The 22,749-nt window shown below is 41.2% G+C and overlaps 1 protein-coding gene across 9 annotated transcripts in view; it reads right to left on the bottom strand.

The window, feature by feature from the left end:
* MAP7D3 (MAP7 domain containing 3) overlaps window positions 1-22,749 on the bottom strand; it is a 56,829-nt gene that overhangs the window by 1,616 nt on the left and 32,464 nt on the right. The window contains exons 5-18 of one of the 9 annotated variants that reach the window (XM_019421487.2): window positions 20,144-20,258; window positions 19,524-19,628; window positions 16,406-16,495; window positions 15,025-15,150; window positions 11,620-12,224; window positions 10,906-11,033; window positions 10,429-10,634; window positions 8,337-8,466; window positions 6,760-6,892; window positions 5,442-5,546; window positions 4,392-4,445; window positions 3,055-3,157; window positions 1,777-1,975; window positions 835-880 (exon numbers count right to left, since the gene is read on the bottom strand). In XM_019421487.2, coding sequence (XP_019277032.1) covers window positions 835-880; window positions 1,777-1,975; window positions 3,055-3,157; window positions 4,392-4,445; window positions 5,442-5,546; window positions 6,760-6,892; window positions 8,337-8,466; window positions 10,429-10,634; window positions 10,906-11,033; window positions 11,620-12,224; window positions 15,025-15,150; window positions 16,406-16,495; window positions 19,524-19,628; window positions 20,144-20,258 — 2,145 coding nt within the window. Of the gene's footprint in view, window positions 1-608; window positions 881-1,776; window positions 1,976-3,054; window positions 3,158-4,391; window positions 4,446-5,441; window positions 5,547-6,759; window positions 6,893-8,336; window positions 8,467-10,428; window positions 10,635-10,905; window positions 11,034-11,619; window positions 12,225-15,024; window positions 15,151-16,402; window positions 16,496-19,523; window positions 19,629-20,143; window positions 20,259-22,749 lie in introns of those variants that run through there. The other 8 variants (XM_053891323.1, XM_053891321.1, XM_053891320.1 and 5 more) reach the window with 8 other exon arrangements.

The following is a 22,749-nucleotide window of genomic DNA, read 5'->3' on the forward strand; positions in this document are numbered from 1 at the left end:
CTTCTTAAGGAAAGAAAAGCAAAGGCCTTTTGGTTTTGGAAATTCAGGGTGAGAGAGAGACTAATTCCAAAGGCCTCACTAACCTCTGCCCTAAATGATTACCTGTATGCTGTAAAGCAGCTTGTGGACTGGGGGCTGAAAAGAACCTATTTTATACGTCTGATAGGAAATTCAGGGCATAAAAACTAAAATCAAGTTATCTACCCTCTCAAAACCAACGTTTTAAGTTTTTAAGTGTATTTATTTATTTTGAGAGAGAGAAAAAGTGCAAGTGGGGTAGGGGCAGAGAGAAAGAGAGTGGGAGAGAGGATCCCAAGCAGGCTCTATACTATCAGTGCAGAACCTGACATGGGGCTCGAACCCACAAACCGTGAGATCATGACCTAAGCCGAAGTCCGATGCTTAACCGACTGAGGCACCCAGGCGCCCCATCTCTCAAAACCAACTTAATGGAAGCTCTTTGAGATCAACCTAGTGTTTGGATCCACCACAGTCTCCCGTCTCACCTCCGAAGTTACAAGGTGCCAAGAAAGCCCTGGAAAAGCCAAAGCAGGAGGGTTCACGGCCAACTGCCTTTCAAACAATGTGAAGACAGGATGAGGCCTTACCCAATAGAAGAGGTACACATTTGTTTTTCTTGTCATCTAAAGGCATCTGGGGACTTTGATGGAATGTGATGGAACCTTTCAGGTGGTATTTTCGGCTATCAGGAGGGATACTGGACATGAGTGACTCTGCCTCATCTCTGATGTCAACAGTCTTGTCACAGATCCACTCCTGTGCCTCTGGATGTACACTTTTGTTAGGTCCCACGGTGTTGCTGGTTTCACTTGCCTTTCTGGTTTTTGTTGCTCGGCTGCTCATTCTTTTGCTGGACGGTCTGGAAAGAGAGGTTTGGGTTAGAATCCTGACTGTCCCAGAACCAAGGCTGTGTCCTGAAAGAAGCTTTATCCTTTAATTAACTTCTAAGAAATGCCTTGGAAGTAACTTAACCTTCAGAATCCTGGAATAGGAAGGCTGGAAGGGACCCTGGAGATCACAGACCACACTGGTTTCCAAATTGTGTCCTGCAAAGTCCTAGGGTTCAGCAAACACTAAGCAGGGCAAAGAGCAGCTGCGTGTGCAGGGATGCAGAAGCCCATCCCTACTTCACTCTGACCTGAGACACAACTATGCAGTGCAGTGAGGACGAACGTGGCTCTCCTAGCTCCAGCGCTCATGCTGGCCCAACACTGCGCCTCTCAGCCCATCGTGTTCCCACGGGCCCTGAAGGTTCAGTGTCTCTTTAGGGAATCCCCAGGGAGCCTTCCCTTCCAAGAATCTGTTCCCACTCTTCCAACCAAACTTCTGACCCTCAGTTTCCCCATATGTAAAATGACATCAATACTGAACTCAGAGTCACAATGAGAATTAAAATAAGCAGCAAAAGATGCCTGGTATGCAGCAGTCACTCAGTGCCCCCCCTTCCCTGATTTTATGAGAAAATGCTAACCAGTGTGCACAAAAGCACAGCTTAGAGTCAGATGTATCTAGTTTGAATGTGGGCTCTGCCCTTTAACGGTGGGATGTTGGGCAACTAAGACCTGTAATCTCTCCGTGCCTCAGTTTCCTCATCTGTAAAAGTGAAGATGATAACCCTTGCCTAGCAAGGCTGCTGTGGGGATTACTTTGTTTCTGGAAGTGCTTGACACCGTGCTTGGTACAAACTAAGACCTCAGTCACTAATCTCATGTAGGACTCCCACCGAGTGTATTCTGATAGGCTCACTGGACTCACCTGGTACCCTTCGCCTGAGTCAAAGGGTTTTTCGCACTTTTTTGTCTGAAGGTTTTCATGTCGCCATTAAAAAATGTTTTTGTCTCTCTATGGACTTGGCCAGAAGTGGCGTCTAAAAACACCAGCTTGGGAGTGTTCTTCTTCATGTTTTTAAAATGTGTTTTGAATTTTGTGGATGAATCCATGCCATTTATAAAGGCTTGGAAAAAGAAAGGAAGAAGATTAAAACTGGAGTTTCAACAACGCAGACAACAAGAGGCAAAGGCCATGATCCTGCCGGGCCGGAGTACGGCCGGCCACATAAAGGCAGGAGGAAGAGCCATGCAGCAGTATTCTGGGGTGTAAGCCGCCACCCGGCACACAGGCCCACTCTGGCCTCAAAGAACAAAGGGGCCACCTCTAAGGAACTTGCCCTCTTCCCTCTGCCGGGCAAGACAGGCCAGAGGGCAGAGGGCAGCAGGCAGCATGCTTCTTACCCCTCCTCCTGACTGCCCACCTCGCCAACCCCGCCTGTTCTTTTAGTCTTGATGCCGGGGCTCCCTCTACCTTCAGCTTTCCTCAGCGCCCTGAGCCGACCCTACACCTGGCCCTGCTCCTACTGCTCACCGTATTCGGGCCGGCCAGCTTGTGGCAGGGTCACCGTCTGCTCCTACGTCTGTCTCCCCACAGGCTCTCCTGGGGCCACACCTCCTCCTGTCTGTATCCCTGGTACCCAGAACACCTGACTCGCGTGTTCATATCCACTTGTGGGGTAAAACGTGGACAACAGTGTTCTCTCAAGTTCCTAGTACTGCTGCCATAAAGTGGTTCCTACTCAGAAGGGAATCAGCCATACATTTCAGAGAACACTCAGATCACGACAGGAATCCTATTTTTCTCAGTGAGGTGGAAAGTGGCATTCCACCTGTCATCAGTCATGGATGCCATGTGAGGCCCTGAGCTGTGACATGCTCATAATCCTCACATTCAGTTACGAGCTACCACCTACACTGTAATGGCACAACCTGCAAAACAAGAACAGCCGCTGCTGTAGCAGCCTTTATCGAGAGTTTCCTATGTGTCAGGTGCTCTTAGCACTACATGGATTATCCCATTGCAGTCTCATGCTACACTAGGAAGAGAACATTCGCTTCCCCTTTTTCAGGTAGGAAAACTGAGTACAGAGAGGTTCAGTAAGTTGCCCAAAGCCACACAGCTCAGAAGCAAAGGAGCCCCTGGATGAACCCAGGCAGTTTAACTCTTAAATGGTGACGAACAGAACTCAAAAGGCAAGCAAACCTGATGGATGTAGGTCATTGAAGGAGTCATCGTCGCTTTCTGACTCGTCCTCATCATCTGCCTCGTCCTCCTCATATGTGTTGTCACTGAATGTTTCTGCAGCCTACGATGAGAAAAGAAGTCATGGTTACATCTAATCTTCCATTATCCTGACTTGGTTATTTCAAAGAAAACAGCTTTCATGCCGGCTGCTGCCTAATTTTAATTAAGAGATAAAAAATCTAAACTCTTTGGCCCCAAAGACTCTACAGGGGATAGAACAGGTGGCCCTAGTTGTGTCTTTCAGTTAGGGAAAGACACTCAGGAGTGGGAGCCAAGGAACAATGCTTTGGGCTGGCATGTGGCCTCTCTGTGTGCTCTGAGCCCTAACTAAGCCAAGGAAGGGACAATTGATAAATAGCTAAAAAAAGTTCTTGGCTGCTGCTTGAGCCAGTGGGCTAAATGATCTTTCAGATGGTGACTCCCTGCACTTTCCAGAAATGACATTTCTATTCTGAATTTTCAGGATATGGATGACCATGCTGGGGAACTGTAAACAACCAAGATATCAATCTTGTTGCACAAAGGGTAAAGGGCACAGACTCTGGAGGAAAGGGGTCTTAGATGCATCAAAAGACAGGATGCTGGGGTATGGAGATAGACTCCCAAAAAGCATACCATAAATGAAAAAAATTACCATAAATGAAAAAAAAACCACTGAATCTGAGCTCAATAAAATGAACTTCTGTTCAGCAAAAGGCATTCTGAGAGTACGAGGCGAACTATAGCAATACCTACACATTGACAGGGCTCATAACTCGAGCAGGTAAAAACTCCTACACATCAGTAGGAAAGAGGCTAGCCGCCAAACAGAAACATGGGCAAGGGACTTGATAAGGCGCTTCACCAAAGCAGATCTTCAAATGGCCAAAAAGCAGATGAAAAGGCACTCGACTCCATTAATCATCAAAAAATATTAATAGATTCAATAGTGTGCAAATTAAGAACTTCTATCCAATAGAAGACAGCATTAAGACACGCCACAAATAAACTGGGAGAAGATATATGCAGTCCATATAAGCAAGAAAGTAGTGGCATCCACATTTTAAGAACTACAAGTGAGAAAAAGACAAATCAACCCAAAAGTTTTGGGCAGAGACCTGAATAAGCATCTCACACAAGAAAAAACATGACAGCTAACTAAAGATAGGAGAACATGCTCAACCTCTTTAATATTTAATCAGAGACATGCGAGTGTGATACTTTAATTACCACCAGACCGGCAAGAATGAAAAAGTCGGCAAGAAGGTGAAGCAACAGGAATTCTTAGGCACCGCTGGCAGGAACGCATAGACTACCTGTGAGGTATTTGAATATGTCTTTCTTGTCCGCTTCATAATTTCCTCAATTCTCTATTTAAAGGAAAATAAAAATTCAAACACGAAAACAGATTAAAAACAAAACAGTGGTCCTGAAGAAGTTGATTACTTCTGTTTTCCATAAGTGGACAGTGTCAGTTGACTGCTCCCAAGCCACAGACTTAGCAGACAAGAGACCCTACGGCGGCCACCAGAATCCTTCCAATCCCAGTTTCAGTCGGTCCAGAAAATGTCTTGAGTGGGTACTAGCTATCCTAACACACAGATCCAATGACTTCTCACTCCGAAGTTCAGACTTAGACACCCATTACTTAAACTAAGCATGTACTGCTGCAAACCAGTGAGGACTTTTTAACGTACTTTAGTCGAATAGACCATGAGTGAAGCAGATATTAATGAAAAGACTGCACCCCACTGATGCGACACTATCAGAACTTTCTTGCTGGAAAGAGCACACACCCAGGAGGGAAATTTCTCCCCGGTGCACACTTCCTTCCCTGAAGGTGAGGAGAACTATAGCTCTCTGGCCTCCTCAGGGCGACCTCCATCTCTCAACAGAGGCCTTGCAGCCTGGGCCGGGGCCTTCTCTGCTCCCAGACGAGCCAATTAAGTTGGACAAAGGGAGGCCCTACCTTACAAACAGCCTGTGTGTTGGCCTTTCAGAGAAGCCTGCACCCTTCTGCTTCCTTTGCTCAAGCTGCTGCAATTTCCAGCCTAGTTTAGAAGACACTAACTTCCGTCAACCCCTCCCAATGACTGGAGTGATTCTATTCAAACGAACTCCGTTTCCAGAGGTCAGCGAATATGGAGGTGTCACTGTAATGGTCACCAGTGGTCCATGATGGAGAGGTATGGTAAGAGAAGACCCTTCTATGCAGGAAGGGTGAGATCCTTGGATTAGAGAGTTCTAGTGGGAAAACCATCAGAGGCTAGCGTACCACTTATTTGTGATTTTTGAAGAACACGTTTTGATATCATGTGCCCAACATTTTTCCAAAAAGAACCAAACTCCCAAAACAGAAAGAGTACCTTTTTTCTTTCTAATCTCTCCTGCAAATTCTGTAACATAATTCTCTCGTGCTCCTTCTTGCGTTTGTCAGCCTCTTCATCAGCTTTTATTTTGGTGTCCCCCTTCTAGAAAATTTGTATAAAAATACCATTTTGATCTCAATATATGAGTGATAACCAAGAACATCAGTTGAAAAAGTTAAATAGTAAAATGTTATCTGGCATAAAAGAATGTAACCTTTTGGCTGACAGTACCTATATGCACAACATTCATGAATTACCAATTTTCAAAGCATTAGCTAAAATGCACAAAACTAGGCTATTATCTTGAGGATTTAGAAGCCATTGTCAGTCCCCTCCAGGACCCCAGGGTTATCATTAGTGGTTACCAGGCCACTATAGTTTGAAAGTATGTGATTATGTAGCTATCCATGAACACAGCAACAGGAGCTGAAAAGTCTTACACCTTTCAAAAACACCGAGAGGATCCTTAAAGGTAGTTCTTGAGGAATGCGAATGCACACAATCATTTATGTAACAAATACCTGATTTTACTAAGGGATAGGCTAAAAATGGAATATAAAGTGGGCTATGTTAATAATTCAAACTGAGTACAGTCTGAGCTCAGTTTGTGGATTTATTTACCTAGTGATTTGAATTTGCATGGGTGAGACATTATTGGAGAATTGGAGGACTTTATTCTTTTCTAAATTTTGTTACAGTTTATTTTGAGAGAGAGCATGCACTTGAGTGGGGGAGGGGCAGAGAGCCAGGGAGTGAGAAAATCCCAAGCAGGCTCCTCACTGTCAGTGTAGAGACCGACACAAGGCTCAATCCCATGAACCGTGAGATCAGGACCTGAGCTGAAATCAAGAGTTGGACATTTAACCCACTGAGCCACACAGGCGCCCCATGGAGGGCTTTGAACTTTTAGAGGTATTCGTACTTTTTATCGTCTCTGCTGGAAGCGTGTCTGGAGTGCGGCTGTGAGTGTTGCCACAGAATGCAGGGTCAGAAAAACTCACTTAGGACATTTAATCTGTGAGCAATTTGATTTTCTGAAGCCAAGCTGCAATGTTGTTTATGTAGACAAAATAAAACACTACTAATCTATAATTTGCTGCTTTCTGCTTCGGTTGCACTTGGAGAATCTTCTAGGATTGTGCCAAGGGTGGCTGAGAATGACCTGCAGCAGCACCAAGCAATGGCTAGACTGTGCTGGAAATATGCAGCCAGAGAAGCCTGCATCTGGTCCTCCCTTTTCTTGGACAAAGGCTGCCTCGGGCTTCCACTGAATTTTAGAACCTGGTCACCCGCCGATAGAGTGGATACAGCAAACCTGTAGCAGCACTTTCTGGTCTTCCGGATCTGTACATCCTTTCTTCATTTCATCGCGTCTTTGTCCATCTTCGAGTTTTGAGAACTCTTCTCCTTGGGTATCAACTCCTTTCTCTGCCATTTCCTTCACCTTCCTAATGACACAATATTTAAACAATTCTTAGTATTGGTCTCGGTCTCTACCACATAAGAGGTTGCAGCAGTACATGCTTTTCAGTCACCTCTGTACCCAACGTAGGGCTTGAAATGACCCTGAAATTAAGAGTCACATGCTCCACCGAGTCAGCCAGGTGACCCTGGACGTGCACTTTTATAGTGGAACTGCTTGTGTATAGGAACACAACTTACATTTTTACACCAGATTCGTTACATTTTCTGTGTTGTTACTGTACAAAATTTGCACAATTTCACCCTTTTTAAATGTGGGAAACCAGCTCTTGGGAGTAGAAAGATTTCTATCAAATAATGGGCCACTCTGCATTCTAAAATGAGAGAAAGAAAAACATTCCTTAACTATTTTAGACACATGGGACCCTCCAAAAGGCCTTATTTACACATATGTAATTTAAAGGAGGGTCTGGTGGTGCCCAGGGGAAAGCCCCATCCACAATGACGGGTACGCAGGGGTTTTAAAACGTTAAATTAGCTGTTTACATGAAGTGATGAATGATGGCCTTCCAGTTAACAGTTTTTGCTATTCACAACATCCCCTTCTCCTTTCTTCCAAACTCATTTAAAGTACACTGAAAGCATGTGACTGCATTTCAAATACTTACCACTTAAAAAACAACTCAGGACTGTAGTTATTCTTCGCAGGCAGTAGGCAGGTTTATATCCCAGAGCCCTAAATCAAGTGAGCTTCAAGAGTGAGGGTTGGGGTGCCTGGGTGGCTCAGTTGGTTGAGCATCTGACTCTTGCTTTTGGCTCAGGTCATGATCCCAGGGTCACGGGATCGAGCCCCACATCAGGCTCCACGCTGAGTATGGAGCCTGCTTAAGATTCTCTCCCTCTCTCTCCCTCTCTCTCTCTCCCTCCCTCCCTCTGCCCTTCCCCCTCTTGCGCTCTAAGACTGAGGGTAAAGAAACCTTGAGATGGAATCAGAATGAACACAACTGTACATGAGGTTTGCTGCTCACAGGAAAGCCTTCCAGCAATGACTGAGGAGATTCAGGCATCACAAAGGTCCCTGGAAAGCACCTCTAGCAAAACATGAGGAAGTATACTTTCCAGGCTTACAAATTCTAAAGTTACAAAAGAGTTTTGAAACAAAGGGGTGGTCTCCAATGAATGCCAACCGAAACAGTCTGGCGTGATCACCCAGGTGTTCCTGCCGAGATATGGGACCCCGACACAAGTTCTGGTCTCAAGCATCTTTACAGTACAACTTAATGACACATGATGCACAGATACTAAGGACAACTATACCATCTACCTACACACCAGTATCCTCTCTGCTAGACAGGCTTCCCACATTTGTTCTGAAGGCAAGGAGTCACTTCTGATTCACAGTATAGAAAAAGTCAGTTACTCGTTGATTTTTCATATTATTTATAATACATTTAACCTGAGGGTACCTACCTTTCCTCTGTTTCCTTTTGTAGTCTTTCTTCTTTTTCTCTTTGTTCACGAGCAAGGCGCCGTTTCTCTGCCAAAATTTTTGTTGCCTCCTCAGCATTCATAGTCCCTGGTGTGCTTTTACTACTAGGCTCTAGTTGAAATCAACACAACATGCAAAACAGTTAGCTTAGGGAACTTCATACCTGTAAGCCCAATAAAGAGGTGCAAGACAACCAACAATATTAAAAACTCAATGTGTACATGGTCCAAATTTTATCAATAACATGCAATCTGTAAGTAAGTGATTAAAAGAACAGATTTTGTTCAAAACCCCAATCCCGTTCCCAATAACAGAAGTAGCAGTCTGTTTCTTTTTAACATCCCCTTGCTCCAAAATGAAATAATGTACTCCCACTTTGGTTTAGCTGTTTTGAGAGCGACCTGACTAAAATGACCCTATGGGAAAAAAGATTAAGACGCACTGAACACAGAGGAAGACAAACTTATGCTCAGTCTATATGAAGTATACAAATACTTGACTAGACAAGAACATACCCAGCATACATTGTGAAATTTGTGCATAATTTTCACTAAATAACTACTGTTTAAATGAATGTTGGTAATAGTGAATTATTATATTTGATTGGTCATAAAGTGGCTAACTACATAACCAAAGAAACCAAGACTATCAGTAAAATAAGGTGACCACATGGGGGCATGCTGTAAGGTTTCAGTCCATGTGATGACTATTTTTTTTTAATTTTTTTAATGTTTTTATTTATTTTTGAAGGAGAGAGAGAGAGACAGAGCATGAGCGGGGGAGGAGCAGAGAGAGGGGGAGACACAGAATCGGAAGCAGGCTCCGAGCTGTCAGCACAGAGCCCGACGCGGGGCTCGAACCCACAAACTGTGAGATCATGACCTGAGCCGAAGCTGGACGCTCAACCAACTGAGCCACCCAGGTGCCCCATGTGATGACTATTTTATTTTATTTTTTTTTTCTTTAAAATTTTTTTTTAACGTTTATTCATTTTTGAGAGAGAGAGAGACAGAGCACGAACAGGGGAGGAGCAGAGAGAGAGGGAGACACAGAATCTGGAACAGGCTCCAGGCTCTGAGCTGTCAGCACAGAGCCGGACGCGGGGCTCGAACTCACGGACCGTGAGACCATGACCTGAGCCAAAGTCGGACGTTTAACCGACCAAGCCACCCAGGCGCCCCGTCTATTTTAAATAAATCACATATTGGGGTGTGCCTGGATGGATCAGTCAGTTAAGCATCTGACTCTTGATTTCAGCTCAGGTCAAGATCTCGTGGTTCATGAGTTCAAGCCCCACATTGGGGCTTCTCTCGAATCCCCACATTGGGATTCTCTCTTTCTCCTTCTCTTTCTGCCCCTCCCAAGCGCTCTCTCTCAAAATAAATCACTTTAAAAATAAATAAGTAAATAACATATGAAAATGAGGATCTTAAGACATCAGGAATGAATAAGTTGCAATAAAATTATTATTCCTGTCATAAAGAAATCACTGTGGAATTCCTTCAAAAAGCAAAATTTACTAGTGTACTTAAAATTAATGTCAAAAAAACAAAGTAAAATAAAATAAAATAAAATAAAGTAATATCTATGGACATTAAGAACATGTCACAGGCAAAATGCCAATATGGGACTTTTAGGAACCCACATACTGCTCAGACACGTTATGGTGTATGTGTGGAAACGGACCTTCAGCTCCCGATGGAAATCCACTCAGCCACATATGGCCAGATGTGCTCTCCCCAAAGATGGACAATACCTTAGGGCCATTCACAGAACCATCCACTATCAGAGCTGGAAGGGACCCCTAGGGATCACCTACAGCAATGCACTCATCTAATCAGTACTTTTAACATTAGTTCCAAAAATGGATTTTCCGCAACAAGGGGGTGAGGGGAAGAAGCTCTGGCAAGGAAAAGTAAGCAGTGTGCCAATGATTGGCTAAATTCTCTTCATCAAAAGAAAGCTTACACCCTAAAGTTCTCAGAATTGGGGAATAAAACAAAGGTGACCGTTTCTGAACTACCTTAAGACTTCCCGTGTTGCCAAAATAAACTTCTCAGTGAAGGAACTTACCTTCACAGACCGTCTGCTTTTGGCTCACAGCTTCAGAGCTGCTAGTGGTTTTAGAAACTGCTTCTCTTTTCTTTCCAAGAGTACCTAACACATTTTGCGCAAGTAGGTTACGCTGAACAGGAATTACTTTGTAACAAAGAGAAGGTTGTGACTGTTTTGACCTGACAGGTGAAGGGGACGGGGGGCGATTCTTCTGCATTTGCCTGCTGAGAAAAAGTAACCATTAATGGGGGAAGTTGGATACGGTTTTGTAGTAGATATGTGTACATATAAAGTAAACACATTAGTTTATAATGTGCCATTTCATAAAATATAATGTCTTGGTACTAGGAGATATTTTCTAACAGAAGTCAGTCCATTTTTGAAGATTTTTTCCTATTTACAATGCATACTACCATTATTTCCTTTATGAAACACTGATGTGACATTTATCCTGGTAAAACACCTATCAGGAACAGTTGCAATTAAGCTACTTACTTAACACTGATGGGAGAGGGTGGGCGCCACCCACTTGCAGGAGAAGATGGCCATTTATAACATGGTATTTGTGACGATGGGCGCTTCTTTGTACCAGGGTTGTTGGCCTGTTTGTCCATTTCTGGTTTCTGAACAGAGCCAATACAGTCAGATTAAGAGATCAGCATTTACCTTTCTGCAGCTGGCTTGCCTTTTTAAGACCAACATACCCTGAACATATAATACAATTTTAGCTCCTTAAAAGGAGCAAGCATGAGAATTAGACACAGATATGTTCTTCTAGACTAACAATTCAGATTACGAATTTCAAGAAGTTCACAGAAATAATTAAAAACAAATCTTTCCCTTCAAAACCTGATTCTATTTCTAAATCCTAATTAAAGGTTTGTATTATTTCTTCTTGAACTTTTCTTCAGTTTAGAAATAGTTCCTGTAACAGTTATACTTCCTCCTTTCTACTAAAAACTAATGTTCCAGCTTTGAGGGGAAACTGGTACGAGTGTCATCATTTTAAATCATTGAAGTGGCTTATCCTATGTAACTGATTTTATTGCAGAATACTATCTAAGAACTTGTTTATGTTGTGAAACTTGACCTATCATGACCTACACAACTAAATACACAGATTTTAACAGAAAATTGGGCAATAAAAGGCACTTAATAAACCTGTGGAAAATCTCTCACTTTCACCTTGGAAGATGTTTCCACGCTCACCTCCAGGAAGGCCTCGGGGGATGCTTCCACACTCTCTTCGGGGAGCGTTTCCACACTAGCCTTGGGGGATGCTGCCATACCAGCCTTGGTAGATGCCTCCACGCTTGCTTCAGAGGACACTTGCATGCTCCCATCAGGGGACGCATCCGTGCTCATCTCGAGAGACGAGTCCATGCTCACCTCGGGGGATGGGTCCACGCTCACCTCGAGGGACATGTCCACGCTCACTTCCGGGGATGTTTCCACGCTATCAGGGAGTGCTTCCGCACCTGCTTGAGCTGATGCTTCCACACTCCCTTCAGGGGACCCTTCCATGCTTGCCTGGGGGGTTGCTTCATTCACCTCGGGGGCCGCCTCCATGTTCGCCTCGGGGTCCACTTCCACACTCACCTTGGGGATCGCTCCCACGTTCACATTGGAGGCCACTTCCATACTCGTGCTCGCCTTGGGGGGCGCTTCCACCTTCGCCTTGGGGAGCGCTCCCACTTTCTCCTGGGGAGGCACGGCCATTGCTGACTTGCGAAGCACTATGGTATTCTTCAATTCATCACTGCTATGGCCACGCAGGGGCGTGGTCACATACTGTAGTACGGGATAGCGGTTGCCTGTGGGTGAATGAGGACAGAATGAAATTCTCTACACTTAGCAACCTGACAACAAGGCAGAAACACACCTTGTTAACAGTAGAAGAACAGGAAAAGAGAAAAGAGACCGTGTTTATTAGGAAACTGCAGGGATTACGCCCAACACAGAAGCGTTTAGTGAAATGGATCACAGACACAGGACAAAAGTATCACAAAGTTGGTACTTCAGAAGTGCCACCATCAAGAGGCGTCGTGAAAGCAACAGTCTACTATAGATGAAGAGGACGTGTCTCCCAAGTTGATGTTTGCAATAAGCTATCTTTTTTTTTTTTTAAGTTTGAGAGCGAGAGCAAGAGTGAGAGCATGCGCGTGAGCAAGGGAGGGCCAGAGAGAGAGAAACCCAAGCAGGCTACGTGCTATTAGCGTGGAGTCAGACGCGATGCTGGAACCCACGAACCGTGAGATCACGACCCGAACTGAAATCAAGAGTAGGATGCTTAACTGACTGAGCCACCCAGGCTCCCTGCCATTTCTCATTTAATCATACTACGGTTGAGTGATTTTCATAAAACATTACAAGATGTTCAACACTTTTTAAAAGTAATCTAAAACAACTTAACCAGGGCCAGGGATCTTACGATTACAAGTGATTATGCAAGAAATTCTATATATGGCTATTTTGGAATATAATATAAAAAGAGCATTTTCTCACCCATAATAAAAACTATAATAACACATTAATCAGAACGGGCTGGATTTTCAAGGTCTCTTCCAGCTTTCACAATCTAAATATTTTCTGCCTAATAAATGGATAAAAATGGTAATACTCGGTACCAGCAAAGAAGGTGGAAAGTGGTAACAGCAACGTTGGGAAAGAGGCAGCCCCACACTGCTGGTGAGGTCGTGGATTTGCACATGTTCCTGGTAGGGGGGATTGGGGCAATAATGTATCAAAAGCCATTACAAAGTACATAGTCTTTGTTGCCACAATTTCACTTCTAGGTCTATCCTTATGAAAAAAAATCAGATATGAAAATGTATGCAATAAGGGTTACTTATTACAGCATTATTGATAATACTGAAACAATGAGAACTATAATCTAAATATTCAACAGGAAATTTAGATAATACTGACAGTCATTCAGAGTATTAATATACAATTTCTGGACATAGAAAAGGATATATATCCAGATTAAACAAAAGCAGATTATAACCCTATCTTGTGAAGAAAATATATAAACAAATATTCAGTCATGAGTGGGCTATTGGGATAATAGTAAATTATATTTAAAATTTTCTCTACACTAAATATGCATTGCTTGTATAATAAAGTAAATATTGTTTTTAAATTTTTTAGTTTTATTTATTTATTTTGAAAGAGAGAGAGAGAGAGAGAGCGCGCGCGCGCATGAGCAGGGAAGGGGCAGAGAGAGGGAAAGAGAGAGAATCCCAAGTGGGGCTCAAAATTACAAACCGTGAGATGATGACCTGAGCTGAAATCAAGAGTCAGATGCTTCAACCAACTGAGCTGCCCAGGCGCCCGCGCCCCGAAAAGTAACTGTTTTTTAAAAAGTATTTGGTGATAGCTTTCTTAAGACTTGGTAAATCTGTCACTTCCTCTGTAAACTTTTACATGATCTCATCAAATAACCAAAATAGAACAAATTACCAAAGACTGACGACTCATGAATAAAAAATGTGACTAAGTTAAATGTTTTTAGGCCCTCATTTTGGTGGAAAAAGTATTATATTTACATATTGTGTGTACCTAAACAGTCACATGATTTAACATTGACAGTTTGCACTAAGAAAATATATTAAATGTAATAACTAGATTTCTATTAGCTATAGAAATTTAAGATAAGATACTGCATTTTCAATGGAAGTAAAATATTAAACAAAAATAAAAGCAATAAAAGAAATATCTTACAGTAGACTGGAGGGAGACTGGCAGAAAATAATCTGACATCCTATAATGAGGCATAAACAAATTCAGAAATTGGAACCAAAAGAAGTAAAGCTGCACTACCAGAAAGTCTGTGACAGCATTCTGATTTATTTTACTAATCATATGAATAACAACAGAAGAAAAAAACAAAGGTGCTGGGATAAATTCTGGGAAAAAAAAGTGGAGGAAAAAAGAAAGAAAAGAATGATGGGAACAGTGCATTTTACCCCCCACGGGCATGTCTGACACTTTACGTGACCTACAAGTGAGAAAATCCACCTAAGCCTGAAGACTGTTCTTACTTTACCAACAATCTTTATGTCCTTAATTAAAAGCTAAAGAGCAGATCAGTGTTACTCTTTCATATTTTAGGAAAAAAAGTTGGGTGAGGTAGAAAACTTTCTCCCTCTAAATCGTAAGTTTCCAGATACTTTTAACATCCAGTACTTCTTACAGTGCTGTGACACATTTAAGCACAGGTTGAGAAACCCATAGAGCTTTTAAAAACTTAGGGGTGCCTGGCTGGCTCAGTTGGAAGAGCATGCCACCCTCGATCTCGGGGTTCTAAGTTCGAGCCCCCTATGTTGGGTGTAAAGATTACTTTAAAAAATCTTTTAAAAAATCATGTAAAAGTGTAACAACCACCATAATTACCTATCTCATCCTATAAATTACCCATTACCCAGATAACTAATCTACCAGGCTAGAAGGCATAAAATAAACATGCAATATAAAACTGTTGGGTAAAATCAGTCATTTGGAAACCACTGATTCAAATTATTTTTATGCCTTACTGCAACCAATTAAATGATACGACCTGCTTTTTAAGTGCAAATACTAACACTTTCAGGCTTTCTGCCCTATGCCTATTACCTGGGGTTTCTTTTCCAGGGACCGACAATGAAGCAGCACTTTTGCTCCTGGCTATTGAAGCTTTTGTTGGGACCAGCAGGCGGCTGATTAAATTATTCTCCCGAAGACTGGTATGCTGGTGTCGAGCTGAATGAGGAGAACAGACGTAGTTGAGGTCTCACAAATAAATGCAAAGCAACAAAGAGCAATGTGAACTGCTGCAAATGAGAACTTGCCCAGCCTGGAAGTAGAGGCAACGAGAGCAACACATCCAGAACGGGAATGAACACTGCCACCAGAGACTGCCTTGCTGGGGAAGAGAGCACTGAGTAAGGAAGCAAAGGCCCCAGCATACATAATAACCCCAGTGAAGAAATCTACGTAGCATACTTAACAGAGTCCTAGCCAACATATGGAGTCTCTGCAGAGGAGCTCGCATATGTCTATCACGCAAAACGCCTTTGACATGGATTCCTACACATATCTGCCACTGACAATCCTACTCTGGTCAGATTCATTGCCAAAAGCTCCAAGGGACTGACTGAATTCTTCTGTTAAAAGTGCATCTTCTAAATATCTTGCTCCAATAAATTTTTATGTTCATAAATATCCCTGTGACAATGGCATTTGTTATAACGGGATTTGACCCTAATCAACAAACTGGAGAGCATTCTGTAAGTGAATGGTTTGGTAGAAACAAAAAGCAACAATTGTGTTTGACAGAGAAAAGGAGAGGAAAGGTATTAGAAAGAAACTTTAAATAAAGAAGTACTTCAGTAACAAGTATGAATTTTTTTGTATAATAATCAGCAGTTCAAACATGTGCAAAGGTTAGATGTGAGTAATGCCATGAAGCAACAGAGCAAAGCTTTTAAGTTCAAATTATGGCCAATACTTAGAACTTCTAAACGCAAACTCATGAAGTATTTGAAGAGCATCAACTCCTCCGACACAAATCTATACCTACACCAACACTCTGTGATCTAGTCTCTCAGCTTCATTACAGACCTCCTGCTCAAATGATGGCAGAATTACATATTTCATTTACAGACAGACTCTTGGCTTCAGCCAAATGTTAAGGGATATTTTGGCTTCCAGTTTTAGGAACAACTCCTCAAGCAACGAAATGTTGACATAAACAGATCTCTTTTAAGCCACTATTTAAGACTAGTACTTGGGAGCACCTGGGTGGCTCAGTCGGTTAAGTGTCTGACTTCGGCTCAGGTCATGATCTCATGGTTGGTGAGTTCAAGCCTCACGTCGGGCTCTGTGCTGACAGCTCAGAGCCTGGAGCCTGCTTCGGATTCTGTCTCTCTGTCTCTGCCCCTTCCCTCCTCGTGCTCTGTCTCTCTCTCTCAGAAACAAATATTAAAAAAAAATTAAAAACAAAATAACTAACCACCTGGTTTTTCTTCTACTTTTTCTGTTTCCATAGGTGACTGCAGTTTGTTAGATCTTCTATTCAAAGACGAACTTCTCTTTTCTGTTGTTTCTGGAGATCAAGGGCAAAGGAAAATTATTTTTTACAAATTATTTAACTGTGTTATTTTAGGAGTCAACTCCTCTTTTCAAACATTTTTTATCTTCTTTACTCTTGCTTATAAGAATTTATTTAAATTTCAAATCTTATGTAGAGATTCTACATCCCCAACCTTAAAACTAATTTACTCTAAGTTATCTGAAATAAAAGTATTTAGAAAAAAAAAACAGTAAAAATTAAGAAGAAAATGTCTAATACTACCTGACAAGATCAATATTCCCAAATTAGAAACATTCATTTTAAATTTTAGACACAATCCATGACCTCTGTTACTAAAGTAATGTATACTTTAGTTATAATGATTATGGCTTTAAACTTTTTAAAAATGATCGTTAACATTTGGCATAGATGTCGCGATTTTAGCAACCTAATGAAAAACATGCTTTGTGTAGACACTTTTCCATTTCACTTGAAATGTTCTGGCTCAGAATACTGAGGAGTGTCTGTTTAAAGAATAACTTCTTGGGTCTCCTGGGTGGCTCAGTCAGTTAACCATCTGACTCTTGGTTTTGGCTCAGGTCATGATCTCACGGTTTGTGGGTTCAAGCCCCACATGGGGCTCTGTGCTGACAGCTCAGAACCTGGAGCCTGCTTCGGATTCTGGGTCTCTCTCTCTCTCTCTGCCCCTTCCCTGTTGGTGCTCTGTCTCTCTCTCAGAAATAAACATTTAAAAAATTTTAAGAATAACTTCTCTTTTGGGAACCTGTAAACTAAATTGGGGACCTGTACATATTGACAACGTAGCATCATTTGAAAATCCGTGAACTGATAATGTAACTGAACAGCACGATCCAGAGGTATAATCGATTCAATCGTGTGATTAAATCACATATCCTTTACCATCATATCGCAAGAAATGACAAGATAAGTGTGAACAGTTACTGAGTCAGCAAGTGGCAGAAGAAAAACAGACAATTTGAGTCAGCCAAGCTTTAAAACAGGGCTATTTAAAACATTACAGGTTATTAGAGTATGAACTTAATTTGAGTTTGAAATGTTCATCTCTCTGGATCAAACAGATTTCATTCCAATCTGAAGAGATTTTTACAAAGGTAAGCCACCGCCAATACTGGCTTTATTTTCCCTGGCATCATTAATCACAACATTCATCATCTCAGAGTGTGCAATATACTGTACCTTTTTAAGTAAGTTATTTCACAAAAGTATCTTCCACACACACCTTCTTGTATTAAAAACTAGTAAAGAAATCATCTAAAAAGTTACTTGGAATTGCTCCTTCAGTGCGATTTAACTAATTATTACCTTGAAAGTCATCACCTGTTCCTCCTCATTACAAGTCTCATTGATATATCAAGTAAACCTATTAATGAAAGCATACTAGTGTTTGCACATATTAAAAATGTCATACGTGTCTGTGGAAGAAATATTTGCTAACTCCTCAGAGCAATTAGATAGTAAAACAGAGTCAATGCTTGTGAAACAATCAAGATATATTAAAATGAAAGTATATGACACTACAATGATTGAACTAAGGAATAATAAATTTAGTATATGACAAAGAAGGTACTAGAGAAAACCTTCCCACGTTAATCTACGAATGAACCCAGGCTACACACAAGTGCTCTGGGAAAGCCTATCAAGAGTTAGGGTGTTAAGTGGATCAACTTTTGTTAGACCATTATGACAGAAAATATGATAACCACAGACTGACAAACAACAAAAGACGTCTCAAGCTCATGGTTAGAAATTAGGAGTCCTAAAAGTATAAATAACATAATGTAAGTATGAACAAAACAAAAATCCTTTTCAACATTTTAAAACTGTAATATCTGGATAAAAATGGAAATCTTTTCCACTAGGTTAACTACTGCTACAATTAATTATACTTTAATGAGATCCAGAATCTTTTTGCTGTACTGGAATTTTATAGCATTGCTCAAAAATAGGTCAAGGTATCTAATAAAAGAAAGATTTTTGAATTCAGACCATAATTATGCATTTTTTAAATTCATAAGGCACAAAAGTGGGAAGATGGAATATGTTTGCCATGTCTTTTTCCTGCCAAAGTCACTTCTGTTTCTGTCACTGGAAAGGATTTTTTTTTGATTGATGGGTATGGCTGCCTAATCCATTTCAATTATCAGTGAGGAGCACCATGTGCAACAAGCCAGAAATGGTCACTGACACACACTCAGGTAAGATTTTTTTGAAAGGAAAACACGAGAAGCAAAAGGTATTTGAAGTAGTCATACTAGATAACTTTGTTTTCTTTTAAAGAACACCACCTTAGCACTGCGAAGAGTTGTAAAGTGGAGCTTAGCAATGTTTCTCCCCTGAAACATGGGTATCACTTTATTTGCTTTGGAGGAAAACATGAGCTTATTATTGAAATGTACAATTTCAACATCATGATCCATCTATCAAAAGACCAAAATATAAACCATAAACAAGCATGATAGAGTGAAAAGCACTGAATTTCCTGGGGTATTAATTATAAAACCAGGAAGGTAATTATACTTGCCTGTCAAGTTTACAAGGTTGTCATGCATAACAAATATATGTGAAGCAGATCAACCTGTCTGTTGGAGTATATATGCTAACATTTTCCTTACACAAGGTGATATTCATGAAACTTAATGGAAAATGAATAACTAGTTTAGCTACTCTCTAGGAAAAACAATTTCATTTACTGGTTTGGCAGAATATGAATTACTTTTATAACAAATTATTGTGCCACTTACCGGCAATGTCTTTTAGTCAAAATATGTTGCAGTTTGGGCTACCTGAGACCAACAAAGCCATCTGACAATTCATATGTAAATCATGAAATAAGGATTAACACTGATGAAAATCCAAAACTGTAACGACCATCGCTATCTACTGTAAAACAAGGTGGTGTTCTTCTGAAATAAATTTAAATGTTCTACAGTCTAAAGGATAAGTAGTACTGTAAAAAAATACATAAAGAATTGATTTCATTGGTTTAAAATTCTGTGGAACACGTGAAATAACTACTTACTCTTGGCAACAGAATTCTGAACACCTGCAGATGACATAGGCACTTGTTTGTGTAAACCGGAAATCTCTTGTTCAAGTTTTTCAGTAGATACAGAACGTTTATTAGCTGAGAAAAGATATAATATTTACTGTACTCAGATTTAAAAGAAGCATCATTAGCTGAAACAAAGTGAATTCATGATGTAGTTCTATCGAGTATAGACGTGCATTAATTAGGTGCACAATATTCATGGTCATTCCTTATAAATGATAGAAATTTAAGTTTTATGAAACTAAAATTATGCCCATTTTTAGGAAAATTTACAGTACCCTCAATAGTAAATGGGGCAATTTACTTTTAAAATATGCATTGGATAAAGTTGTATAAAGCTTTATTATTAATCATTTTTCCAGAGATAACAAATTTAAGTGGTAAGATTTTAGATATAATGGATAAAATGATAATGAAATTTCTTTTGCAATCTTACAATATAAATTTATTGTGCACACCAAAGAGTACACGGCAGTATTTTCATTTGGGATACAAAGTTCAAAATCTTGTTGTAAAGCCACCTTGTAGCAATAGCCAGTATCCAAATATGAACCTGAATGAACTTCAAGTTTAACAGCTGTATTAATTACCATTTTTAGTCTCAGGGTTCATGGTTGTAGAGCCTTCCCACGACCATCTTTTTTGACGATGATCAACACGGTTGCTCCGTTCCAGTGTACGGTAGACAACGGCTTTGAATCTCTCCTATTTAAAATAAACACCAACAATTTTTTACGTATTATAAAACCATCCCATCACCAAATTTTTCTATCAAGCAAAATTTTAGGGGACATCAGGTAAAAGTTAAAAATATTGGGAGGGGCACCTAGGTGGCTTAGTCGGTTAAGCATCCAACTCTTGATTTGGGCTCAGGTCATGATCTCACCGTCCCTGGGACTGAGCCCCACGTTGGTTTCTGTGCTGGCAAACCAGAACCTGCTTAGGATTCTCTCCCCCCCGCCCCCGGCCCCCCGCCCCGACTCGTGCATACACACACACTCTCTCAAAATGAATAAACTTAATTTAAAATGTATATATAACCTTAAATTCTTTGTACAATGAGGCAGAAAAAAAAAATCAACTAATATACATATAAGTGAAATCTATGCCAGAGTCATCTATAATACCCACATTTCTAAGATCTTCAATTCTAGTGTTAATCAATAGGTTTTTTTTTAAGTTTATTTATTTTGAGAGAGCAAGGGAAAGGCAGAGAGAGAGGGAGAGAGAGGATCCCAAGCAGGCTCCGCACTGTCAGCACAGAGCCTGACGTGGTGCTTGAACTCACGAACCTTGAGATCATGACCTGAGCCAAAATCAAGAGTCGGATGCTTAACTGACTGAGCCACCCAGGCATCCCTCAATAAAGTTAAAAAAAGATAATCAAGGTGTTTGTCTGGACCTCAACTTTATTTTTCTTTATTTGAGTAATCTCTACACCCAATGTGGAGCTCATGCTCTTATGACTGAGCCAGCCAGGTGCCCCTTGACCTCAACTTTAATCCAGCTGCTGAGGAGAACAGCTTTTCAAATGTAAACACCACACTGTGACAAAACCACCCCACAGCCATGCATGGTTTTCCTTTCTCAGATAATTTTGTGCTGTAACAAACCATGGATTGTACTCAGGTAAACAAATCAACTGCAGGGCCAGGAGGCTTTGTATTATTCCCTGACAACAACCGTTTCATAGCAACATCATTCTTATAATGCCCCCACCGTTTCTCTGAGGGAAAAGACCAACATACTAGGAAAATGGAGACTCACCCATATCCCCTGAGGAGAAAAGCAATTGCAATTCTTAAAATGAAATGTATCTAGTGGCAATATTTTAAAATGATATTTTCTAACAGAAAATTGCCTCAAATTACCAGAAACCCAGAAAGTGTAATAAACACTAAAAACCATAATCCGTCTTGTATTATTCAAACATCACTGATTGTTGAGAATTCTATCCCCTGCTTCCAAACGGACTAGCTCTCTATGCTTTCAGGTTCCAGTTGCATCTGTGGCTCCTACTTAAGCTCCTGCCCTGGCTCCTATGTCTGTCCACACTTATCCCTCCTCAGCACCATGGAGTCTGGGTTTTCTCCCTGCTCTAAGGAATTATTCTCTTTTTCTACCTTCAGGCTGCTCACAGTGTCCAAGGGTTCCTTCTTGCTCTGTTCACGGGAACTGCCTCGCCACCCACACCCCAACTAGTTTTGTGAGGTTGATTCTCTTTTGTCCCTTTTCTCCTGGTCCTTCCTCCTGTTTCCTCCTGCCACAGCTCTGGCTTCCTCCCCCTCTGCAGTGCCATTATGTTACATTCTCTTTTCTCTGGGATCTCTCTGAGGTTCCTCTTTCTCTAAGATGATCTTTTTTTTCTCTAAGTCCCTGGGAGTCTGTCTCCTCCAGGGACCCTCCCCCACTCTGCAGTTTTCTATTCTACCTTCTTTCAGTCTCTTAGCTCAGATCTATCCCTGTCCTTCCTTTTCTTTACCACAGAAGCAAATTAAGGAGCTCTTTCACAGAGGAAGATGGAGAGTGATAGAAATTCTGAAGGAGAATTCATCAAATACTCTGGAATATGGAAAAAAGAGCATAAACAACCACAGAAAACAGTTCAGAAGACAGAGAAGTGGTAGTGAGTGGACCATTGATGGGGAAGAAATGGCACGGGAACAGTCCTAGAATAAGGAAGGTCCACAGATGGGGCAGGGGCTGAGGCATGTGAGAGCAACCTTGTGCTTGACAAGGAGGGAAAGTGAGCACTACAGAGAAGAAGCCTCATGGGGACAAATGGAACCAAAAAGAAAGGACAGAAAAAGAAAACTTTAAATTAGAGCAACAGAAGAAAAGAGGGGGAGATAAAAACACACATATTGAGAGAATAGGCAGAAAGCTCAAAGACAGGGAGAGAAAAAGAGAGAAAAGCTAAGACAAAGAAAGGGGAAAGAAAAGTGAGGCACCTCAGGCAGAAAAAGGTCAGATGGAGAACCAGAAGACAGACTAAGATTTAGGGACACTTGAGAATCACTGGAATAAAGAAAAAGAGAGAATGCCAGCAAGAAAAAGAATGGTTTCCCAGAGAACATGCCAGATTCACAAGAAGTCAAGGATCCTCAGAGTAAAGCAGTGGAGTGACCCTCCAGGAGAAAAATCTGATGTCAGAGAGAATCAGGCAGAACAAGACAGGTAGCCAGATGCCCAAGTA

This window comes from Panthera pardus, unplaced genomic scaffold (genome assembly GCF_024362965.1).
Source record: "Panthera pardus isolate Hobbes unplaced genomic scaffold, ASM2436296v1 HiC_scaffold_27, whole genome shotgun sequence".
Lineage (NCBI taxonomy): Eukaryota > Metazoa > Chordata > Mammalia > Carnivora > Felidae > Panthera > Panthera pardus.